The sequence below is a fragment of the Staurois parvus genome, unplaced genomic scaffold (assembly GCF_062004578.1).
Source record: "Staurois parvus isolate SC_StPar_1 unplaced genomic scaffold, SC_StPar_1.0 ptg000449l, whole genome shotgun sequence".
Lineage (NCBI taxonomy): Eukaryota > Metazoa > Chordata > Amphibia > Anura > Ranidae > Staurois > Staurois parvus.
In genome coordinates, this window is record NW_028318245.1 from 2,482,593 (window position 1) to 2,506,694 (window position 24,102).

At 48.9% G+C, this 24,102-nt stretch overlaps 2 protein-coding genes across 2 annotated transcripts in view; both read right to left on the reverse strand.

Annotated features, from left to right (window-relative positions):
• Positions 1–1,728: 1,728 nt before the first annotated feature.
• LOC149453301 (uncharacterized) overlaps positions 1,729–24,102 on the reverse strand; it is a 47,662-nt gene continuing 25,288 nt past the window's right edge. Inside the window, 1 exon segment of the mRNA XM_089688566.1 lies at positions 1,729–12,862. Within this exon segment, the coding sequence (XP_089544692.1) occupies positions 11,277–12,862 (1,586 nt within the window). The 3' untranslated portion in view covers positions 1,729–11,276.
• Positions 21,727–23,856, reverse strand: LOC149453302 (uncharacterized). The gene is made up of 5 exons (XM_089688594.1): positions 23,662–23,856; positions 22,657–22,791; positions 22,459–22,570; positions 22,041–22,342; positions 21,727–21,924 (listed from the first exon to the last, which is right to left on the reverse strand). The coding sequence occupies exons 3-5, from the start codon at positions 22,529–22,531 to the stop codon at positions 21,727–21,729; spliced, it is 573 nt and encodes a 190-aa protein (XP_089544720.1). The 5' UTR covers positions 22,532–22,570; positions 22,657–22,791; positions 23,662–23,856.

Sequence of the window (24,102 nt, forward strand, 5' to 3'; positions counted from 1 at the left end):
CACTATTGCACTCTCCAACAAATGTACATGCAAATACAAAATGGGAGCAAAAATAGCACTCTCCGTATACTCCGATTTTATTTTATTAAATAAAATTCCAACATAAATACACTCACATTTAAAAACCACCCCAAATTCTATCATGATTATTTTTTTATTTCTAAGTGCAGTGTGCTTGCTCTCTCCCTGCAAAATTGTGGACTATATATGAAAAGGTGTGCTGCAAATCTTCCATTCAAGGAAAAGACAAGTTTTATTTATTGTTTTTTATTTTTTTTACATATAATCTGCTGGCTCTCTCCCTTTGAAATAGCAGATTATCAAAAAGACTAAAAGCAGAGTTCCACCTATAAAAAAATAAAACAACAGTCAACAACTACAAAAACTTGCAGCTTCACAGCCGGGTGCCCTCTGCAAATGCGCAAGAAGTGCTGTACTTTGTGAATGGCCCCATAGTCTTCTGGGACCTGTCACATGTCCTCTTCTTCTTGTATGTGTCTCTGGAAAATAACCGTTTAGTTACATGTTAGCTGGCCACGTCTCTCTATCTTACATTGTGGCCTAGTAACAACACTTACATGGTGTGCAGTGAGTCCGAGAAATATTTCTGGCTCTTGATTCTGACATAATAAGCAAAATTATTTATACATAACATACGCCTCATAGTTACCAAGTACAAATGCTTGCATAATGGGAAGCAAGTCTATACAGTATTAATGACTCCTCTCTTTAAAAAAACATTCTCTAGTTGTTATTTCAGGAGCAAACATTGAATAATCTCTCCCTCTTGGATTGCTGCCCAAGTTCCAAATCAATTTGCTTCCATACTCTCCAGCCACTGCGACATGTTTGGCTGTTGTCTCTAAAACATGGCAATGACGTTTTTAAGTTTGGCCTCACCTCTGGAATGTGGGTTGGTGTTTTGATGTGTTATGGGCTGACAAATTTTGTGAAACTTTGTACAGAATACAGAAAGGTAGTAAAACTAAGATCGTATGTGACTTCTTTTGCCACTCTTTGGCAATGTGCATAAAGGTAATAGCATGAACTATATTTTTTGTATAGTATTTGGTATCTGTATTGTCTCTTCTATTTCCAGTGCCCACTTATGGTATGACACTACAACAAATTATTGCTGAATAAAAAACAACCCAATGAAGACTTTTTTTTGGAATGAAAATCAGCCATATTGGGTGGCCACTGCTGTTTTACAGCCAATGAGAAAAGGCAACAAAATGACAACGTATGCAGTTGTATTTAATGCCACAATATGTTGTCACTGATGCTGTTCCCTGAGAATTGTAATGTTCTGTGAAACCACGTATAGTTTTGAGGCATCTACATTTACATAGTCTAGCTGAAAAAAGACAAAAGTGCATCCAGTTCAACCATTAAGTAAAAAAAAAAAAAAAAGTTATAACCTTTAGGCTGCCTGAAAAGACCCTCTTCTTGCTGAACGATCATTTTAAATGTATTTATTTTTTTTAGCATTGGTACATATCCCTCAGGCCACTGCCCAGCTCCGGGTGTTTGACAGTCTCTTGCCTATTAGCCCAGAAAATGGCTATTACTGGCATCGAAGGTTCGCCTTCAGGATCCAAACTTCAGAAACGGTCACTGAATCAAACCCAGGTACATTTGACTCATCCCTAATTATAATTATAGCAAAACAAAAAAAATTAAAACAAAACCAAAACTGGTGCACAATTGTATAAAGTACATACAATATTGGCATGAATTTTTTATTAAGGTTTTAAAATGGTTTCCAATATACACAGGGCTCATTTATTTAGTATCATTCATGTCCTTTCATAATAAATTACCACGTTTGACATCCCTGGAAATGATAGCGAGGCAAAGGTATATACATTCTATTAGGTCCACTTTATTAGGTCCACCTTGCCAGTCCCGGCTTGGACCCCCTTTTGCCTTCATTCTCAGTGGCATAGATTCACCAAGGTATTGGAAACATTCCTCAGAGATTTTGGTCCATATTGACATGATTGCAGATTTGTCGGGTGCACATCCATGAACCGTTGATACAAGGCAGGATGGATCCAGCACACCATGACACCACCACCACTAGCCTGAACCATTGATACAAGGCAGGATAGATCCACCACACCATGACACCTCCACCAAGAGCCTGAACCATTGATACAAGGCAAGATGGATCCACCACACCATGACAGAGCCACCACCAGCCTGAACCGTTGATACAAGGCAGGATGGATCCACCACACCATGACACCACCACACCATGACACCCCCACCACCAGCCTGAACCAATGATAGCAGGCAGGATGAATCCATGCTTTCATGTAGTTTATGACAAATTCTGACCCTACCATCTGAACGTCACAGCTGAAATCCAGACTCATCAGACCAGGCAACGTTTTTCCAATCTTCTATTGCCCAATTTTGGTGAGCCTGTGTGAATTGTAGCCTCCATTTCCCATTTTTAGCTGACAGGAGTGGCACCCGGTGTGGTCTTAGCTGACAGGAGTGGCAACTGGTGTGGTCTCTCGCTGCTGTAGTCCATCTGCTTCGCGGTTGGACGTATTATGCATTCAGAGATGGTATTCTGCATACCTTGGTTGTAACAATCAGTTATTGGAGTTACTGTTGCCTTTCTTTCATCTCCAACCAGTCTGCCCATTCTCCTCTGACCTCTGATCTCAACAAGGCATTTTCCTCCACACAACTGCCGCTCACTGGATATTTTCTCTTTATCGGACCATTCTCTGTAAACCCTAGAGATGGTTGTGCGGGAAAATCCCAGTAGATCAGCAGTTTTTGAAATACTCCGACCAGCCAGTCTGGCACCGACAACCATGCCACATTCACAGTCTCTTAAATCCCCTTTCTGATGCTCAGTTTGAACTTCAGCAAGCCGTCTTCACCACGTCTAAATGCATCAAGTTGCTGCCATGTGATTGGCTGATGAGCAATTTGTGTTGCCAGGCACTTGGACAGGTGGACGTCACAAAGTGGCCGGTGAGTGTATATAGTAAGATAGCTGTAAGGTATAGCAATTCTATTTCGTGGATAATACATCTTCCCATTTTTATCAAAAGATATTGGAATTTCGTCTTTTCATCTGGAATTCTGCCCTGTGTTTCCGGAAAGTACTCAGTAGAGAGAGTAGAGCCCAGATCTGAGAAATCAGCCCAACTGACAGTGCTGGAGGATCTATCACCAGGAATGAATGGACTCAGACAGGAGATGCATCTCTTATCGGATCCAGTCTTTTCCAGTTTTCCATTACAATGCAGAAAAGTCTTCAGCGTTGCTCCGTAGTTGGGACAATCTTTGATCATCAGAGTCTACATCCCTACCACCCATTGTTCTCTCAGCAGAGTCCACATCACTAAGCACTTTGCACCCCGGTGTTGTGTCTCTTCTCTCAATATCTGTACTACATTCTCTAGGACGGGGTTGCCAAGACATTGATAGTGATCTACCTATCGACCACAGAAAGCTGACCAGTAGATCGTGAGCACAGAGGACTTTGGCTGTGACTCCCCCCCAACTGAAGAGTGAAGAGTGGGAGGTAGTACTGGATGGAGGGCGAGAACTGCCTCGGGTAACATTTTGAGTTGCTGGGTGCCTGGTGATTGGTTGCTCCCCCCCTCTGCCCTTTCACCCAGTACTGTGCTGCCTTATCACTCTCCGCTCTACTGAATGGAGGGTGGGAGCTGCCTCCGATATCTTTTTGAGCTGCTAGGTGCCTGGTGATTGGTTGCTAGGAATCCAGGCGGTCCTAACAACCAATCACCAGCTTATTAATATGAATAAATAATTCCAGCAACTCTCCCCCTTCGCCATTTCATCCAGTACTGTGCTCCCTATCACTGTCCGCTCAGCAGTACAACTGTGTAAGGTTGGAGAGTGTTACCTAAACACTGGTGGGGGTTTTTGTGTGTGTTTGTGTGTGTGTGTGGGGGGGGGAGGTGGTGATGTGAAGGGGACAGATGACACTGCCTTGGGGGAAGGGGAGGGCAGAGGATGGACAGTACAATGTGGGGGAAGGGTGAAATTTTGAAGGGTAGTACAGGACACTACTAAGGAGGAAGGCGGGGTGGAGGCAGAGGTCACTACAGTTGGGGAGGGGGGTTTGATGTGAAGGGGGTACTACTTTGGGGGGGGGAAGGTGATGTAAAGAAGGGGCACAGAATACTGCAATGGGGGCAGAGGACACTACCATGGGGGGGGGGCAGAAGAATCTGCCATAGGGGAGCAGAAGACTGCCATGGGGGGGGGGGCAGAGTCCATTACTTTGGGGGGGATGATTTGAAGGGGGGCACAGGACTCCACTATGACATGTGATGCATTCTCAAGCAGATAGAGGCTGAATTGCAGAGGAAGACGAGGCGGTGAAGGAAGAATGGAAGCTGGAAGGAGAGCACAGGGCCACTGGAGAGGAATCCAGACCGTGGGAACATGACAATCACAGGAGCAGGATGTGAACACAGGGGGCCTCACTGCTAGTGTGTGGGCATGTTGCTTAAAGAGAGAAATCCACACGCTAGCTCTTTAGGATAGTGCCCCTTCTGTGATAGGCTGCATGCTGGAGGAAGCAGGTGATTGGACAGAGAAGAAATGACCGGGAACTGGAGCATGAACAGGAGAGTGTGACACCATACATGAAATGTGTTCCACAGCAGCAGAACCTTCCCACCATCAATGCTATGATCTCCCGCAGCTCCTCTCCACCATCCACATTACATTCTCTGACAGATCTCCTTCACCATCCACAATACATTCTCTGACAGCTCTCCTCCCCCCACCATCCACACTTCATTCTCTGACAGCTCTCCTCCACCATCCACACTACATTCTCTGACAGCTCTCCTCCCACTACCATCCAGACTACATTCTCTGACAGCTCTCCTACCCCCACCATCCACACTACATTCTCCGACAGCTCTCCACCACCATCCAAACTACATTCTCTGACAGCTCTCCTCCCCCCACCATCCACACTGCATTCTCTGACAGCTCTCCTCTTATCCACACTACATTCTCTGACAGCTCTGTGGCTAAACCATTCCACCTGGGCTTCCGCGATGTGTCTCATCCAATGGTCCCCTTATCCTGCAAGTCTTCCAGTGCTCTGCCAAGGCCAGTATTAGAGCTCTAAACCAATCCTTCCCTGCTATCCCAAATCACGAGTCGGGACTTCGTGTAGGGTGAAATTAATCAATCTTTATTGAACACAGTTCAGTATATACAGCTTCACCCCCACCCCCACCAGACAGTCTGGCACCAGGTTTTCCCCACCCACAACAAAACCAAACAATATAGTATGAACTCTATAGAAGTGAAAGACTACAAGGTCACATTTCCCTAAACAAACAGTGTAGAATGTCTACATAACAGCTGCTAAACATATACAGCTTTACCAAGGGGAGAATGGGAAGATCACTTAACAAGGGGATAAAACCAGAACAGAAAGGGTAAAATGTTATCACAAGGGGACGGTTTGCCACAAGGCTCCCCCGTTATGTAACACCCGTCAGACCCGGTGAGACCTTCAAACGGGTCTGCTTAGGGCTGGTCGGTTCAGAGGGTTACTTCTCCAACTCCACTTGCCGGGACAACCCATCCACGTTGGTGTTTTGCTTCCCCGGTCGGTACTGGATGGTAAAGTTATAAGGTTGGAGGGCCAAGCTCCACCGCAGCAGATGACCAGAGAGCCGGTTTAGCCATACCAGGGGGTTGTGATCGGTGAGTACTGTAAAGGAGCGCCTGTACAGGTAGCGCTGCAATTTCTTGAGGGCTCATACCAAGACAAGACACTCTTTCTCCACAGCAGCATAGGCCACCTCACAACTTTCTACTTAGGTAGGCCACTGGATGGTCGTTCCCGTCGTCCCCGATTTGGCTCAGAACAGCAACCAGTCCAAAGGTGGAGGCATCTGTGTGAACACACAACCACCTGGAAGGGTCAGGAGCAACCAAAATGGGAGCATGGATAAGGTCATGTTTGAGCTTTTGGAAAGCCGTTTCACACTTTGGGGACCACACAACCTGTCGGGGCAGATTCTTCCGGGTCAGATCCGTTAGGGGTTTAGCAATGGCGCTGTAGTTGGGGATGAATTTACGGTAGTACCCCACAGTGCCTAGGAAGGCAAGGACCTGGGTCTTGGTTCGGGGAGTGGGCCAATTTGCTACCGCTTCCACCTTTGCCGGTGCCGGTCGTTGCTTCCCACATCCTACCTGATGTCCTAGATATTGGACCTCGGACACCCCAACATGGCATTTGTCCAGTCAGATGGTCAGCCCTGCTTGCCCAATGCGATCAAGCACTTCCCTGAGGTGTCGGAGGTGATCCCCCCAACTATCACTGTAGAGAGCTATATCGTCTAGATAGGCACAGGAGAAGTCCTGCAGCCCATCCAGCAGCTTATCTACCATTCTCTGAAAGGTAGCCGGGGCGTTCTTCATCCCAAATGGCATGACCCTGGACTGGTACAAGCCGAAAGGGGTGACGAATGCCGACTTCGGTACTGCGTCCGCATCCAGCGGAATCTGCCAGTACCCCTTGCAGAGATCAATAGTGGTAAGAAAATTACCTCTGGCCATCCAGTCCAACAGCTTGTCTATCCGGGGCATGGGGTATGCATCGGTCACGATCCGGTCATCGAGCCTGCGGTAGTCCACACAGAAGCGGGCGGTTCCATCCTTGGGTACCAGGACTACTGGGGAGGCCCAGGGACTGTCAGAGGGTTCTATCACACCTAAATCCAGCATTTCCTTAATCTCTCTTCTCATCCCTTCTCTGACGGACTTGGGCACTCGGTAGGCTGCCTGCTTCAGGGGGGCCTGACCCTGCGTGTCTACCCGGTGGGCAGTTGTGGTGGTGTAACCGGGCAGACACGAGAACAGCCCTCGGCGCTCTTGGAGCAGTTGGCGGGCTTGTTCCTTGGCCTATGGAGGCAGCCATGTGCTGATATCTACATCCGCTACACTCAGCTGGGACTATCCGTCCCCCGGCAGCCCCGGCAGAAGAAGCGTTTCTGAGTCATCGGTAGCCGGAGCGCAAATAGCAGCTACACTCCCCTCCTGTTGTTCGATGAACGGTTTCAGCATATTCACATGGAAGGTTCGCCAGATCCTTCAATCTGAACAGCGAGCTACAATGTACGTGGTATCACAGAGTTGCTCCACCACTTGGTATGGGCCCTGCCAGGCAGCCTGTAATTTGTCATGCCTGACTGGTTTCAAGGCCAACACTTTCTGTCCTAAGTGAAACGTTCGGTCTCAGGCAGACCGGTCGTACCACCATTTCTGTCGGCTCTGGGTGGCCTCCGGGTTGTCCTGTACTAGGGTCGTTAACTGTTGTAGTCTCTCCCTGAGCTCCAGCACATAGGCCACCACCGAGGTCCCCTCCTCGGCCACTGCTCCCTCCCAGTGTTCGCGTAAGAGATCCAGGGGTCCCCGAACCCTCCGGCCGTACAGCAGCTCGAAGGGAGAGAACCAAGTGGACTCCTGCGGTACCTCTTGGTAGGCGAACAGGAAGTGGGGAAGATGCCGCTCCCAGTTCTTATGGGACATGGTGAACGTTCAGAGGAGCTGTTTCAGCGTACTGTTAAACCGTTCGCAGAGGCCATTGGTCTGGGGGTGGTAGGGAGAGCTGTACAGCGGTCTGATCCCACACAACTTCCAAAGATGTTGGGCAAGCTCGGCCGTGAACTGCATGCCTTGGTCGGTCAGGATCTCCAGAGGAAATCCTACCTAAGATCTGCAGCAGGGCTTGAGCAACTGTTTCTGCCTGCACATCTCTCAGCGCTACGGCCTCCGGATACTGGGTGGTGTAGTCGTCAGTGGTCAAGATATACTTCTTGCCTGTGGGACTAGGCCGTTTCAGGGGCCCCACTAGGTCCACGGCGATACGACTGAAAGGTTCCCTGACTATGCCTCAGAGTGGCCCTGGGCCTGTATCTCTGCTTCCCTACCTTCTGGCAGACCTCAGAAGACCGACAGTAGTCCCGAACGTCCCCTGATACTCCTGGCCAGAAGAAACTGTGGGTTAAGCGATGCAGGGTCCGTCGCTTGCCCAAAAGCCCAGCAAGGGGAATATCATGCGCAATCTGGAAGAGGTCACGCTGATACTTCCTTGGTACTACCATCTGCCAGTGAGGTATTTGGGCAGCGCCCACCCCTGCTCCCCTGTGGACCCTGTACAACTTGCCCTGGTCCCACTCATACCTTACATCTCCCAATCCCTCAGGATCACTTTCAGCCCTCCGTCTATAGGGGTCTAAGGTCCGGTCACTGGCTGTTTCTTTAGCAAAATCAGCTGGGGAATCCCAGGTCAGGGCAGGGACAAGCTCAGCAGGGGGTGGGTATTCAACTCTTACCGGAACCTCGGCAGGTGGAGCGGCAGCATACTCTCTAGTTTGGTGGGGAGTGGTGACTGGATGAGCTTCAGAACGGGTCTCGGTGCCAAAAGTGGAGACCAGGACTCCCAGATTATTTTCAAGGAGAGCCTCAGTTGGTAAGTTCTGCATTACTCCAATTTTAACATCCCTGGCCCGGCCCCCCAGTCCAGATGAACCCTTGCAGTAGGAATCCGGTAGACATGGCCTCCTGTTACCCGTACGGCCACAGACCGCCTGGTCTTGGCCCAGTCTGGTACCAGTTAGACTAGGATGAGTGTGGCCCCAGTGCCCCGTAATCCTTGGGCCCAACGGCTGTTAACATGGACAACCTGTTGGTGATGTCAGCGATTGTCCGGGGTGGCAGCCTGGAGAGGGTTAGCCTCATGAAAGACCCCGATGTCCTCATCCTCGTTTGTAAAATTCCTCCATGAAGAGGCGGTGTCACTGGGGTGGTCCTGTAGGGAGTAGGCAGAGGCTCGGCCATAGGTAGTGGTGGGTCGGTTGGAAGTGCGCCGAGAGGGTTGGCTACTCTGGGGCCTTGGAGAATCCCGGGGGCAATGAATGCGGATGTGCCCTGTTTGGTTGTAGCCATAACGGCATTGGCCAGACCGCTTTGGATCAGAAGGTGTGGGTCGTCTGAGGCATTCTCGGGTGACCGGAGTGGGCACCACTGGTTGTGGACGAGGTGCAGGGGGAATGGCGGGCTCGGTTAGCCTCCTGTTGTCCAGGTACTCATCTACCCAGCGACTAGCGTCGGCTAGAGTTACGGGGCGTTTGTCCCAGACCCAATGTCTAACATCCCCTGGAAGTCCATTGTAAAACTGCTCCAGTAACAGCAGTTGTAACAGTTCCTCCAGCTTGGTGATCTGACACCCTTGGACCAAGCTGCGGGCATGTTATAATTGATGTCCCCATTCAGTGAAGGTATCCTGGGGTTTCTTCTTGAGTGCCCGGAACTTTAAGCGGTATGCCTCTGGGGTGAGATCGTAGCGGGCCAGCAAGTGTTCCTTAACAAAATCATAATCCAAGCAGTAACTGTCGGGTACAGTCCTGAATGCGTCTGCAGCCCGACCGGTTAGCTTTCTGCTCAAAATGGGGACTCGGTCTTGGGCTGCCACACCATGGATGGTGCACAACCGTTCAAAGTCCTGAAGAAAGCTGCCAATGTCCTCATTCGCCTCTGAGAAAGATTTAAAAGCAGCGTAGGGAATTTTCTTTGGTCCGGTTGCAGTCTGGAGAAGGCGGGAGGTAATCCTCTCCCAGACCGAGCCCTCGGTTGATGACCGGGAGCGACAAAGCTGCAGTTGGGTGGCATCATCCAGGGCCTTGGAAATCTGTTTGGAGGTGGGAGCGCTGCCGAACAGAGCCAAACGCCACTCCACCTCTTGTCCTAAATCCAAATGTTATAGGGGTCTCGGTACGGTGCTAAGTGGGCCTGGCATTTCAGGGGCCGATGAGCTGCTCTGTTCCTCCAACTCCTCCTGTGAAGCGGAGTTCGCTTCTGGCGGAGCAGTGTTCGCTTCAAGCGTAGCGGAGTGTGCATCAGGTAAAGTGGGTTGCGCATCCGCTTGGTCCAGGGCCATAATCTCGTCCATTTCCTCTCTGATCTTGGAGCCAGCGATACCGCCCCGAGCGACAAGCAGGCTTTGGAGAGCTGGCTTCCGGAGGTCCCGTATATCCATCTGGCTGAGCAGGGATGTCTCCGTGAAAAAGATGGGGTTGGTAGTTTGGACTTTCTTCGCAATGAGGAAAGATCCAACCGTGCCAACCAGTTGTGGCAGAACCATTCCGCCTGGGGTTCCTCGTGCGGAGCGATGCGTCTCAGCCAATGGTCCCCTTGTCCTGCAGGTCTTCCAGTGCTCTGCCAAGGCCGGTATTAGAGCTCAAAACCAATCCTTCCCTGCTATCCCAAGCCACGAGTCGGAACTTCATGTAGGGTGAAATGAATCAATCTTTATTGAACACAGTTCAGTATATACAGTTTCACCCCCAAAAGACAGCCTGGCACCGGGTTTTCCCCACCTACAACAAAACCCTACAACCCAAAAATACAGTATGAACTCTATAGAAGTGAAAGACTACAAGGTCACATTTCCCTAAACAAACAGTGTAGAATGTCTGTCTACATAACAGCTGCTAAACATATACAGCTTTACCAAGGGGAAAAAACTGAAACAGAAAGGGCAAAATGTTATCACAAAGGGACAGTTCTTCACAAGCTCTCCTCCCACCATCCACACTACATTCTCTGACAGATCTCCTCCTACCATCCACACTACATTCTCTGACAGCTCTCCTCCTACCATCCACACTACATTCTCTGACAGCTCTCCTCCATCATCCACACTACATTCTCCGACAGCTCTCCTTCCCCATCCACACTACATTCTCCGACAGCTGTCCTCCCACCATCCACACTACATTCTCCGACAGCTCTCCTCTCACCATCCACACTCCATTCTCCGACAGCTCTCCTCCCACCATCCACACTCCATTCTCCGACAGCTCTCCTCCCACCATCCACACTCCATTCTCTGACAGCTCTCCTCCCCCTACCATCCACACTACATTCTCTGACAGCTCTTCTCCACCATCCACACTACATTCTCTGACAGCTCAACTCCCACCATCCACACTACATTCTCTGACAGCTCTCCTCCCCCACCATCTACACTACATTCTCTGACAGCTTTCCTCCACCATCCACACTACATTCTCTTACAGCTCTCCTCCTCCCACCATCCACACTACATTCTCTTAAAGCTCTCCTCCACCATCCACATTACACTTTTCTGTTGTTAAAAAGACTAATCTTTCAACAGAAAAGAAAACCTAGTGCAACACCAGTGTTTAGGAAATCTTTCTATAGGAAAGATTTCCCGCACATGATTAGGCATGCTCACCTGTGTGAATTCTAAGATGTTTAACAAGGCCTCCTTTATTAGTGAAAGATTTCCCGCACTCTGAACATGAAAAAGGACGCTCACCTGTGTGAATTCTCTGATGAACAACAAGGTCTCCTTTCTGAGTGAAACATTTCCCGCACTCTGAACATGAATAAGGAAGCTCACCTGTGTGAATTTTCTGATGTCTAACAAGGTCTCCTTTCTGAGTGAAACATTTCCCGCACTCTGAACATGAATAAGGAAGCTCACCTGTGTGAATTTTCTGATGTCTAACAAGGTCTCCTTTCTGAGTGAAACATTTCCCGCACTCTGAACATGAATAAGGACGCTCACCGGTGTGAATTCTCTGATGTTTAACAAGGGCTCCTTTATGAATGAAAGCTTTCCCGCACTCTGAACATGAATAAGGTCGCTCATCCATGTGAATTCTCTGATGTTTAACAAGGCCTTCTTTATGAATGAAAGATTTCCCGCACTCTGAACATGAGTAGGGACGCTCACCCGTGTGAATTTTCTGGTGTGTAACAAGATGATGTTTTTTATGGAAAGATTTCCCGCACTCTGAACACGAATAAGGACGCTCAGACGTGTGAATTCTCTGATGTTTAACAAGGATTCCTTTCTGAGTGAAAGATTTCCCGCACTCTGAACATGAATAAGGACGCTCACCTGTGTGATTTCTCTGATGTACAACAAGGTCTCCTTTATAAATGAAAGATTTCCCACACTCGGAACATGAATAAGGACGCTCACTGGTGTGAATTCTCTGATGTTTAACAAGGGCTCCTTTATGAATGAAAGATTTCCCGCACTCTGAACATGAATAAGGACGCTCACCTGTGTGATTTCTCTGATGTACAACAAGGTCTCCTTTATGAATGAAAGATTTCCCGCACTCTGAACAGGAGTAGGGGCGCTCACCTGTGTGAATTTTCTGGTGTGTAACGAGATGATGTTTTTTATGGAAAGATCTTCCGCACTCTGAACATGCATAAGGACGCTCACCTGTGTGAATTCTCTGATGTTTAATAAGGATTCCTTTCTGAGTGAAAGATTTCCCACACTCTGAACATGAATAAGGACGCTCACCTGTGTGATTTCTCTGATGTACAACAAGGTCTCCTTTATGAGCAAAATATTTCCCGCACTCTGAACATGAATGGGGACGCTCACCCGTGTGAATTTTCTGGTGTGTAACAAGATGATGTTTTTTATGGAAACATTTCCCGCACTCTGAACATGAATAGGGACGCTCACCCGTGTGAATTCTCTGATGTTTAACAAGGTTTCCTTTCTTACTGAAACTTTTACCGCACTCTGAACACGAATAAGGACGCTCACCTGTGTGAATTCTCTGATGTGTAACAAGTTCTCCTTTCTGAGTGAAAGATTTCCCACACTCTGAACATGAATAGGGACGCTCACCCGTGTGAATTTTCTGGTGTCTAAGAAGATGATGTTTTTTATGGAAACATTTCCCACATTCTGAACATGAATAGGGACGCTCACCCGTGTGAATTCTCTGATGTGTAACAAGGTTTCTTTTCTTACTGAAACATTTCCCGCACTCTAAACATGAGAATAGATTGTCCCCTCGGTGAGCTCCTTCATGGGGTGCGGAAGATTCCTCGGGATTAGATGGATCTGTTGATCTCTCTGCAGTGTGGGATCCTAAATGGACATTTGCACTCCTAGTATGTGATTGGTCAGAAGATTCCCCCTGATCAGAGGGATCCATTGATGTGTCCGGACAGGAAGGTCTGTGATAGATATTGGGTGTATTTGGATTTACTCTTGGAGAATTCTGTGTGATGGCATTTTCTTCTGACTTCCAATCAGCAGATAATAGAAGACGTCTCTCTGAGGAATTCCTGACATCAGCGCCATCTGATGGAGAGAAATGGAAGAAATGTCAGAATTCACAAATAACTGGAGATTTAGCTCCTCCCCCGTCAGTGGAATAAGTGGAAATGTCAATCTCACAGCTGGGCTCCTGTTCTCCCTCCAAAATTGATCAGAAAAGTGTCCATGTCTCTCCTGCCTCTGATTGAAGGTAATGAAGTGCAGATTGCACTCCATTCGTTTTTGTCCCCAGCAACAGCTCCCCTGGAAAGTGACATTCGGACCAGGAAGTGATGTCACTCACATGGCTTTGAGCAAGTAGATGCTCCGCCCAGAGATCCTCCCCGCGGAAGTGGAAAGTCGGTGCTGGAGTAAAATGTGCACAGAAAATGGTTTACGCGTTTCGGCCATAAGCCTTCGTCATAGCCACCCCTCCCCTGCACTGTATACAATGTGTGTGTATATATATATATATATATATATATATACACACAGCATCTCCCAGAAGTGAGTCCCCCCTCCCCCGCACTGTATACAATGTGTATATATATATATATATATATATATACACATACAGCATCTCCCAGAAGTGAGTCCCCCCCCCTCCCCCGCACTGTATACAATGTATATATGTCAGGAATGGACTGGCCAGCAATGGTGGGACTCACCTGCCTTATGGGCTGCAGTACCAGGGCTGGCCAGCGGGTGCTCCCAGCAATCAGAGACTCAACCCTGCAGCCAGCCAAACACCTGAAACTGCTTATGCAGGTGTATTTAAGGGATGGCCAGACCTGCAGACTCTGCCTTGGTATGTGTTTTTCCTGGGCCCTGGATCTTGTTCCTGCATCCTGTTCCTGTCTTGTTGCTAACCCTGCTTGATCTGGACCTCTGCTGACTTCTCCTGTTCTGATCCCTGGCTTGTGACCCCGACCATTCTCTGCCTGACCCCCCTGTACCTACCTGCCTGTTAGTTGCTGTACCCGGCTCGTGACCTGACTACTCTCTGCCTGCTCCTCCTGCTCCTACCTGCCCGTTTGTTATTGACCCGGCCTGCCTGACGACGCTTGCATTGTATGTATTGTTATCTGTGGGTGGTTTGGTTCGTTTGCACTGTGTTATGTTTTAGTATTGCATGTTTGTATTGTTAGTCTTGAATAAATGATATTGTTTATAACTTATCTGAAGCCTGCATTTCCCTGCGTCAGTCACATACCTCTGGTCACACCCCGGAGCCCTGACATTACACCAAGGCCAATCCTGACCAGAAGTGGCTGCACAGGGAAGCCATTTTGGCTTGTTGCTGGGAAGGATGGATCTTGATGAGGTTGTGTATTTGTCTCTGCTAGTGTTTGATGACAGAGAGTATGCTTATCAGACTCTGAAGGAGTATCCCAGGGATCAACTACTAGAGTGAATACGGATCGCTCATGTTCTAGTAGATCAGGGCACAGAATTCTCTGAGGTGCAGCCATTGATTCGGGTTTGTGCTGAGTTGGTTTCATCTGGTACCCCCGAATGCAGGGATGAATTTTTGCCACCATTTAGTGCCGACCAGGTAGAGTCCCTGGTATGGTTATTAGAGGATGATGTGGATTACTTTCTGGAGCGTTATTCTGCATGTTCACCACAGATACTAAGAGATTGTATAAACGCAGTGCAGTCTTTGGTCAGACAGGCTTTGTGTAAGCTCAGCTTTGTTCAACCCATACTGCAGACATGGACAGATTTGTTGCACCCAGCCTCAGTCAGCCTACAAAAACCCAGTCCTGCTTCTAATCTATTTCCTCAAAGCTCTATTCCTGCATTCCCAACAGCACCTCCAGTTACAGCCCAGTATACTTGGCTATCTACCGCATGTCAGTACCCTGTTCCCACTCGCTGCACCTATCTTGCCTTTACCCTGTAAAGAAGCCCTCTGTAGCAACTGTTCCCTCCCCTGTTCCATCCTCCAGCTCTTCTCTGTCTCCAGCTGCTCCATTCGTTTGCAGACCTGCGTTTACTTGCAGTGCTCCAGTAGTTAAAACCAGAAAAAAGCAAAAATTCTTTCCAACCAGTACCATCCTGCCAGTATCCAAACCGGTGAGCCTGCTGTCTGAGAACCTGCCTTCCGTGGTTCAGCCTGGTGCCTCGGCGCCCGCACTTCAGCCTGATGTCTGTACCCAGCCTGATGTCTGTACCCAGCCTGATGTCTGTACCCAGCCTGATGAACTGATCCAGCCTGATGTCTGTACCCAGCCTGATGTCTGTATGCAGCCTGATGTCTGTACCCAGCCTGATGAACTGATCCAGCCTGATGTCTGTACCAAGCCTGATGAACTGATCCGGCCTGATGAACTGATGCAGCCTGATAATCCTATCATGCCAGGTGACTCGATGCCCGCTGTTCCGCCAGTTGACTCGGTGCCCGCAGTCTTGCCAGACGACTCGGAGCCCGCAGTCTTGCCAGACGACTCGGTGCCCGCAGTCTTGCCAGACGACTCGGTGCCCGCAGTCTTGCCAGACGACTCGGTGCCCGCTGTTCCGCCAGTTGACTCGATGCCCGCTGTTCCGCCAGTTGACTCAGTGCCTGCGATCTTGCCAGACGACTCGGTGCCCGCAGTCTTACCAGGTGACTCGATGCCCGCTGTTCCGCCAGTTGACTCGGTGCCCGCAGTCTTGCCAGACGACTCGGTGCCCGCAGTCTTGCCAGACGACTCGAAGCCCGCTGTTCCACCAGTTGACTCGGTGCCCGCAGTCTTGCCAGACGACTCGGTGCCCGCAGTCTTGCCAGACGATTCAATGCCTGATGACCCAGTGCCCGCGGTCATGCCTGGTGACTCGGAGCCCACTGTCGTGCCTGGTGACTCGGTGCCCACTGTCTTGCCAGATGACGCGGTGCCCGCTGGCGAGCCAAATGACCTGATGCCTGGTGACCCAGTGCCTGCTGTCATACCTGGTGAACCGATGCCCGCTGTCGAGCCAGACAATCCCATGCCTGATGACCCAGTGCCCGCTGTCATGCCTGGTGACCCGATGCCCGCTGTCGGGCCAGACGATCCAATGTCTGACCCAGTGCCCACGGTCATGCCAGTTGACTCGGAGCCTACTGTCGTGCCTGGTAACTCGGTGCCCACTGCCTTGCCAGATGACGCGGTGCCCACTGGCGAGCCAAATGACCTGATGCCTGGTGACCCGATGCCTGTCGCCCCGCGTGGGGGCCCGATGCCTGTCTCCCCGCGTGGGGGCCCGATGCCTGTCGCCCCGCCTGGGGGCCCGATGCCTGTCGCCCCTCCTGGGGGCCCGGTGCCCGCCGCTCCGCCTGGTGATCCGGTGTCCAGCTCGATGTGCCTCTGCCCGGAGTCCAGCTCGATGTGCCTCTGCCCGGAGTCCAGCTCGATGTGCCTCTGCCCGGAGTCCAGCTCAATGTGCCTCTGCCCGGAGTCCTGCCCGATGTGCCTCTGCCCGGTGTCCTGCCCGATGTGCCTCTGCCCGGAGTCCTGCCCGATGTGCCTCTGCCGGGAGTCCTGCCCGATGTGCCTCTGCCGGGAGTCCTGCCCGATGTGCCTCTGCCGGGAGTCCTGTCCGATGTGCCTCTGCCGGGAGTCCTGCCCGATGTGCCTCTGCCCGGAGTCCTGCCCGATGTGCCTCTGCCCGGAGTCCTGCCCGATGTGCCTCTGCCCGGAGTCCTGCCCGATGTGCCTCTGCCCGGAGTCCTGCCCGATGTGCCTCTGCCCGGAGTCCAGCCCGATGTGCCTCTGCCCGGAGTCCAGCCCGATGTGCCTCTGCCCGGAGTCCAGCCCGATGTGCCTCTGCTCGGAGTCCAGCCCGATGTGCCTCTGCCCGGAGTCCAGCCCGATGTGCCGCTGCCCGGAGTCCAGCCCGATGTGCCGCTGCCCGGAGTCCAGCTCGATGTGCCTCTGCCCGGTGTGCCGCTGCCCGGAGTCCTGCCCGATGTGCCAGTCTTTGATATCCCGCCAGTTACCAGACCCGGGCGGTGGAACATTTCGCCCAGCTAGGACTGTTTGGAGCGTCCTGAGGCCGCTCCTTGGGGGGGGGGTACTGTCAGGAATGGACTGGCCAGCAATGGTGGGACTCACCTGCCTTATGGGCTGCAGTACCAGGGCTGGCCAGCGGGTGCTCCCAGCAATCAGAGACTCAACCCTGCAGCCAGCCAAACACCTGAAACTGCTTATGCAGGTGTATTTAAGGGATGGCCAGACCTGCAGACTCTGCCTTGGTGTGTGTTTTTCCTGGGCCCTGTATCTTGTTCCTGCATCCTGTTCCTGTTCCTGTCTTGTTGCTAACCCTGCTTGATCTGGACCTCTGCTGACTTCTCCTGTTCTGATCCCTGGCTTGTGACCCCGACCATTCTCTGCCTGACCCCCCTGTACCTACCTGCCTGTTAGTTGCTGTACCCGGCTCGTGACCTGACTACTCTCTGCCTGCTCCTCCTGCTCCTACCTGCCCGTTTGTTATTGACCCGGCCTGCCTGACGACGCTTGCATTGTATGTATTGTTATCTGTGGGTGGTTTGGTTCGTTTGCACTGTGTTATGTTTTAGTATTGCACTGCGTTTATGTTTGTATTGTTAGTCTTGAATAAATGATATTGTTTATAACTTATCTGAAGCCTGCATTTCCCTGCGTCAGTCACATACCTCTGGTCACACCCCGGAGCCCTGACAATATATATATATATATATATACACACAGCATCTCCCAGAAGTGAGTCCCCCCTCCCCCACACTGTATACAATGTATATATACAGTGGGGATCGAAAGTTTGGGCACCCCAGCTAAAAATTTGTATTAATGTGCATAAAGAAGCCAAGGAAAGATGGAAAAATCTCCAAAAAGGCATCAAATTACAGATTAGACATTCTTATAATATGTCAACAAAAGTTAGATTTTATTTCCATCATTTACACTTTCAAAATAACAGAAAACAAAAAAATGGCGTCTGCAAAAGTTAGGGCACCCTGCAGAGTTAATATCTTGTACTGCCCCCTTTGCCAAGCTGAGACCTGCCAGTGTCATGGATTGTTCTCAATCATCGTCTGGGAAGACCAGGTGATGTCAATCTCAAAGGTTTTAAATGCCCAGACTCATCTGACCTTGCCCCAACAATCAGCACCATGGGTTCTTCTAAGCAGTTGTCTAGAAAACTGAAACTGAAAATAGTTGACGCTCCCAGAAGTGAGTCTTCCCCTCCCCCGGACTGTATACAATATATATATATACAGTATCTCACAGAAGTGAGTCCCCCCCTCCCCCACACTGTATACAGTATATATATATATATATATATATATACAGTATCTCCCAGAAGTCAGTCCCCCTCTCCCCCACACTGTATACAATATATATATATATACAGTATCTCCCAGAAATGAGTCCCCCCTCCCCCGGACTGTATACAATATATATATACAGTATCCCCCAGAAGTGAGTCCCTCCCTCACATTTGTGTCAATATTTGATTCTCTCTTTTCATGTGACAACACTAAAGAAATGACACTTTGCCACAATGTGACTTAGTCAATGTACAGCTTGTATAACATGTAAATTTGCTGTCCCCTCAAAATAACTCACCACACCGCCATTAATGTCTGAACCGCTGCCAACAAAACTGAGTGCACCCCTAAGTGACAAGGTCCAAATTGAGCCCAATGAGCCCTTTCCCCTCCCCGGTGTCATGTGACTCGTGTTACAAGGTCTCAGGTGTGAATGGGGAGCAGGTGGGTTACATTTGGTGTTATCGCTCTCACTCTCTCCTACTGGTCACTGGAAGTTCAACATGGCACCTCATGGCAAAGAACTCTCTGAAAAAAAGAACTGTTGCTCTACATAAAGATGGCCTAGGTTATGAGACCCTGAAACTGAGCTGCAGCACGGTGGCCAAGACCATCCAGCGGTCTAACAGGACAGGTTCCACTCAGAACAGGCCTCGCCATGGTCATCCAAAGAAGCTGAGAGCACTTCTGTAAGATACTGTATATATACACCAAATATTATATACCAATTAAATTTGGTATATATAAATGTAATGTTCTGACTTGTACTTTATGGCTAGGGCGGAGGCTTATTGCCCAAACGTGTAAACCGTTTTATATACACATTTTACTCGTGAAGACGAGTGCCGGCTATACCAATCCTCAGTCCACATCGCTTCCATGCTCTTATTAGGGAAGGAAGATCAGCGAACGAACATTTGTTGGTCTCCTGTCTATGTGGTGACACCCACCATGGAGGTCCTGGTCCTACAGGCCATGTTACTGACCGGCTGTGGTTTTAGGGGCAGCCAGTGCCCATAACAGGGAAAGCATGCCAGTGAAAAATATGGCTCAGGATTGCGCATGTGCAATCCCGGAGACATCGGAGACCATCCGAGTGCACTTCATGCTACTGTGTGTGTTCGGGCAGCCGGAAGGGCGGTGATTTTGGTGGAGGCGGTGGACTGAGCGTGAGCGCTAGTATGTGATGTCATCTGTTATGGAGCCCAAGCCTCCAGTGTGACAATGTGGGACGGTCACGGATGAGCGCAAAGGCAAGCAGGGGACTGTTTGTCGGTCAGACTGTCAGTGCTGTTCTGGACTTTGGAGGGACCACCTGGGCCTGACTTGGGAGCGTCACGGAGTCTGGTAATCAATTTCATGTGTGTGCCACCGCCTGCCTGCGTGCCTGCCCATTGACTTCTTGCCCTCCTGTCTGTCCCCGAGCCAGGAAGGCGGGGGCTGTTTTCGTAGTTCTCCTACTCCTAGGCTGTTCAAAGTGCCGGGAAGACACTGTGAGCTTTGGAGCACCATTGGTCTACCTCCAGGGGAATTCTACCCAGGCTTACATTTATTTTTTTGTAGACTACAAGCTCCGGTCTCCTCCTGCATATATCTCTTCAGAAGCAGGAAGTGACACGTGTGGGGAAAGGTACATCACAGCACCAAGTGTTAACCCTTGAAACACCACACATTAACCCTTTATTAGGCACATATTTAACCATTTAGCACTTGCCTGCAGGACGATGTGAAGATCTGAGAATTATCCCACATTTTTCCTTAAACTACAAATCTTCTACTCAGAAGTAAAATGAGATTGTGACCCGTTTCTTCCATAGTGCCTGTACTTACCTGTGTTGATAGGTGGGGAAATTTCTTCCTGTTCACTCTTCATAACCATCTCAACCTCCGCGGACGGCTGATCCCCCCCCACATACGTCTCCTCTTCTTCCTCTTTAACCTCAGATTTTATATTAATCTGTTCTTCACCCTAAACCCCAAAATAATAAAAAACATCTGTTAAAATGAACTCAAGGCAGATATAAAAGACACAAATGACAGCAGCTTTGTGTTCCCTACTACATCACTAACTGTGTTAAAAATAAATGTAAGCAGTGTAAGTACCTGAATGGGACCCGGTATCAGGCTCCTACAGTATCTGTACATAACAGCTCAGATTGGGAGAGGGAGCAGCAGAACAAGAAGCCACTCAACTGTGCTGTTGTTCTAACAAGGGACATGCTGATAGCAGGAGAGAGCAGAGTGACAGAGAGATGAGCTCATCAGTCTGCTGCTTCTCCTTTCACTATCCAGTCACAGGCTGGGGGAGGCACAAGACAGGAAGGTGTTACTGATCTGAAGAATGGGGGTGGGGATTGTAAGGTGCTTAAAGGAGCTAGCAACAGGAATGGTGGGTGGGGGGAGGAGCAAAAGCTGCATTTCAGATGTAAAAGTAGACATTAAAACAAGAGAATACATAGAAGAATGTCATCTCAAAAGCATAGAGTACATATTTAGGTCTAGATGTCCACCTACCTGATGATGGTGAGGGATGGTGTGACCTTCCTGTGTGGAATCCCGGGAATACAGAGAACGGGAACATCTCTCTGGTGGGTTCCCATGACTGGATCCATCTGTAGGAAACACACACACTGACTGAATCCATTGTTTCTATGTGTTTATCAGATGATGGGGGATCTAGGTTGACCCTCCGTACTGCTCTCTCCTTTCCAATAAAGTCTCCTCTTACCCGGTGATGTGAGGGGCGGCTGATTGTCCATCATGACATCCTTGTAGAGATCATACTAACTGATGTGAAAGCCTACATATCCCCAATCAGCAACCTATATCCTTGAACAGTTTCTGTATTTAGTGTTTTCGTTACTCACCTGTGCTGATATCTAGAGAAGGTTCCTCTTCTTTAGTTGTCACCATCATCCCAACTTCCTTCATAGACTCCTGATGACCCATCACAGTCATCACCTCTTCCTCCTCTTTAACCTTATCTTTCACAGACATCTGTACTTCATGCTAAACCACCAAAAAGAAAGGAAACATGATGACCAATAGGCTAAGAGAAGAGAATAATCTCATACAGTCTGGAGCCACTTTTATGTTCTTCCCATCTACCTGGTGATGGTGAGGTATGGTGTGATCTTCCTGTGTGGAATCCCGGGAATACAGAGGACCACCATCCTCCATAGACTGCTGAGATCCAATCATCAGTGTCAATTCCTCTTTAATCTCAACTTTTATGTGTTTCAGTTCTTTATCCTAAACCCCAAAGATGTTGGAACACAATTGTAAAAAGGAGCAAGATATCACATAGAAGAATATCATCCTAAAGATTAGAATTCTCTCGGAGTTCCAGTTGCTTAGTCCCATCTACCTGATGGTGGCGAGGGATGGTGTGATCTTCCTGCATGGAATCTGGGGAATAAAGAGGACCACCCTCCTCCATAGACTGCTGAGCTCCACTCTTTGACATCTCTTTTTCTTCCTCTTTAATCTCAGCTTTGATGTCTTTCAGTTCTTCAACCTAAACCCCAACAATGATGGAATACATTTATGAAAAAGGAAAAAGAAATAACATAGAAAACTGTCCTCTCATAGCTTAGAAACCTTTTAAGGTTTTAGTTGCTCAGTCCCACCTACCTGATGATGGTGAGGGATGGTGTGATCTTCCTTTGTGGAATCCCGGGAATACAGAGGACGGGGACATCTCTCTGGTGAGTTCCCATTACTGGATCCATCTACCTGATGATGGTGAGGGATGGTGTGATCTTCCTGTGTGGAATCCTGGGAATACAGAGGATGGGGACATCTCTCTGGTGGGTTCCCATTACTGGATCCATTTACCTGATGGTGTTGAGGTATGGTGTGATCTTCCTGTGTGGAATCCCGGGAATACAAATGACGGGGACATCTCTCTGGTAGGTTCCCATGACTGGATCCATCTGTAGGAAACACACACACTGACTGAATCCATTGTTTCTATGTGTTTATCAGATGATGGGGGATCTAGGTGGACTCTCTGTACTGCACTCTCCTTTACAATAAAGTCTCCTCTTACCCGGTGATGTGAGGGGCGGCTGTTTGTCCATCATGACCTCCTTGTGTCCTTCTAAATACTCCCACTCCTCCATGGAGAAATAGACAGTGATACCCTGACACCTTATAGGAACCTGACACACACAATGATACAGTCACCATCCAGACACATCCCTTGTCTGTTACTGGAGAATGTCTCAGAATTCCCGGCACCGCTCACCTCTCCTGTCAGCAGATCAATGATCTTCTGGGTGACTTCTAGAATCTTCTTGCAATTCTGTCTCTTGGGTTTCAGGGAATGAGGTGAAGGCACTGTGATGATTAAATGGTCACCAGATTTCACCAAAGGATTGCTCTGCATTGAAAGATACCAGTAATGTAATTTAACCTCTCAAGATCCTCCTCACCTCTCCGGTCAGGTCTGTGTTTTATTAATAGAGATAAGAGTGATGTCATGTGACCTCCCAGAATCCTCTTCACCTCTCCAGTCAGGTCTATGTTTTATTAATAGAGATAAGAGTGATGTCATGTGACCTCCGAGAATCCTTCTCACCTCTCTGGTCAGGTTTGTGTTTTATTAATAGAGATAAGAGTGATGTCATGTGACCTCCCAAAATCCTCCTCACCTCTCCAGTCAGGTCTATGTTTTATTAATAGAGATAAGAGTGATGTCATGTGACCTCCGAGAATCCTTCTCACCTCTCCGATCAACAGGCAGATGATCTCCAGGGTTTAAAGTAGAATTCCAGCTAAAGCCTAACTAGTCTTAAAATGCTCCCTACTTCCTCTTAACACTTATACCAACTATCCTGCGTTTAAAAAATGTATATACTTACCTATTTTCAGCCGGCTTCAGCTGCAGAATAGACCAACAATGTCTTTAAAAGCCAGAAGCTGACATTACCTTTAGGCTCCCGTGATGCAGCCGGGCACATGGAAGCCGAATCATGTGACTGAACCAAAGTGGGTTGGGAGAAGGTTCATATATATACACTTTTGTTTTATCCAGAATAGTTAATTTAGGTATTTAGAGGAAAGATGAGATTTTTTTTGAAGATAAAAGATGTCACAGTGACTATGGAGGAAGAGGACGGACATCACAGAGACTATGGAGGAAGAGGATGGAAATCACTGTGACTATGGAGGAAGAGGATGGACCTGACTATGGAGGAAGAGGACGGACATGATGGGAGTTACTAGGTGTAAATATAAAATAAGATCTTACCACCTCCTCTCTGCTTCATACTAACTCACGTCTCTGGAAACTTCCTTTTTAGACCTTTACATCACTTCCTGTCTGCACCTGACACCACTTCCTCCCCATTTGTGGGATCACTTCCTGTGTCGGTACAATCCGGCTCTTCTTATCTCTGTGTTCCACTCCATATGTCCCCATCCGCCCTATAATAGGAAAGTTGTGCACCTTGACAGTAATGTCATTAAAGGGTTAGTCCCTTCTATTATCAGCACGTGATTATAAAATAACAGGCTCTAGATCAGCGGTTCTCAACCTGTGGGTCGCGACCCCTTTGGGGGTCAAACAACCCTTTCACAGGGGTCTCCTAAGACTATCGGAAAACACATATTTCCGATGGTCTTAGGAACCGAGAAACCGCTCCTCTATCAGTCTCCAGGCGGGTCCGCCCACATGCAGATACGTCCACAT

Bases quoted from the DNA above. Each gene is read 5' to 3' on its own strand.
- LOC149453302 (XM_089688594.1), bottom strand. From the start codon at position 22,531: ATGGAGGAGTGGGAGTATTTAGAAGGACACAAGGAGGTCATGATGGAC. The intron at 22,343-22,458 runs GTAAGAGGAGAC...TGTTTCCTACAG, and splicing joins GCCGCCCCTCACATCACCGG to ATGGATCCAGTCATGGGAAC. The intron at 21,925-22,040 runs GTAGGTGGGACT...GTTGGGGTTTAG, and splicing joins CCATCCCTCACCATCATCAG to GTTGAAGAACTGAAAGACAT.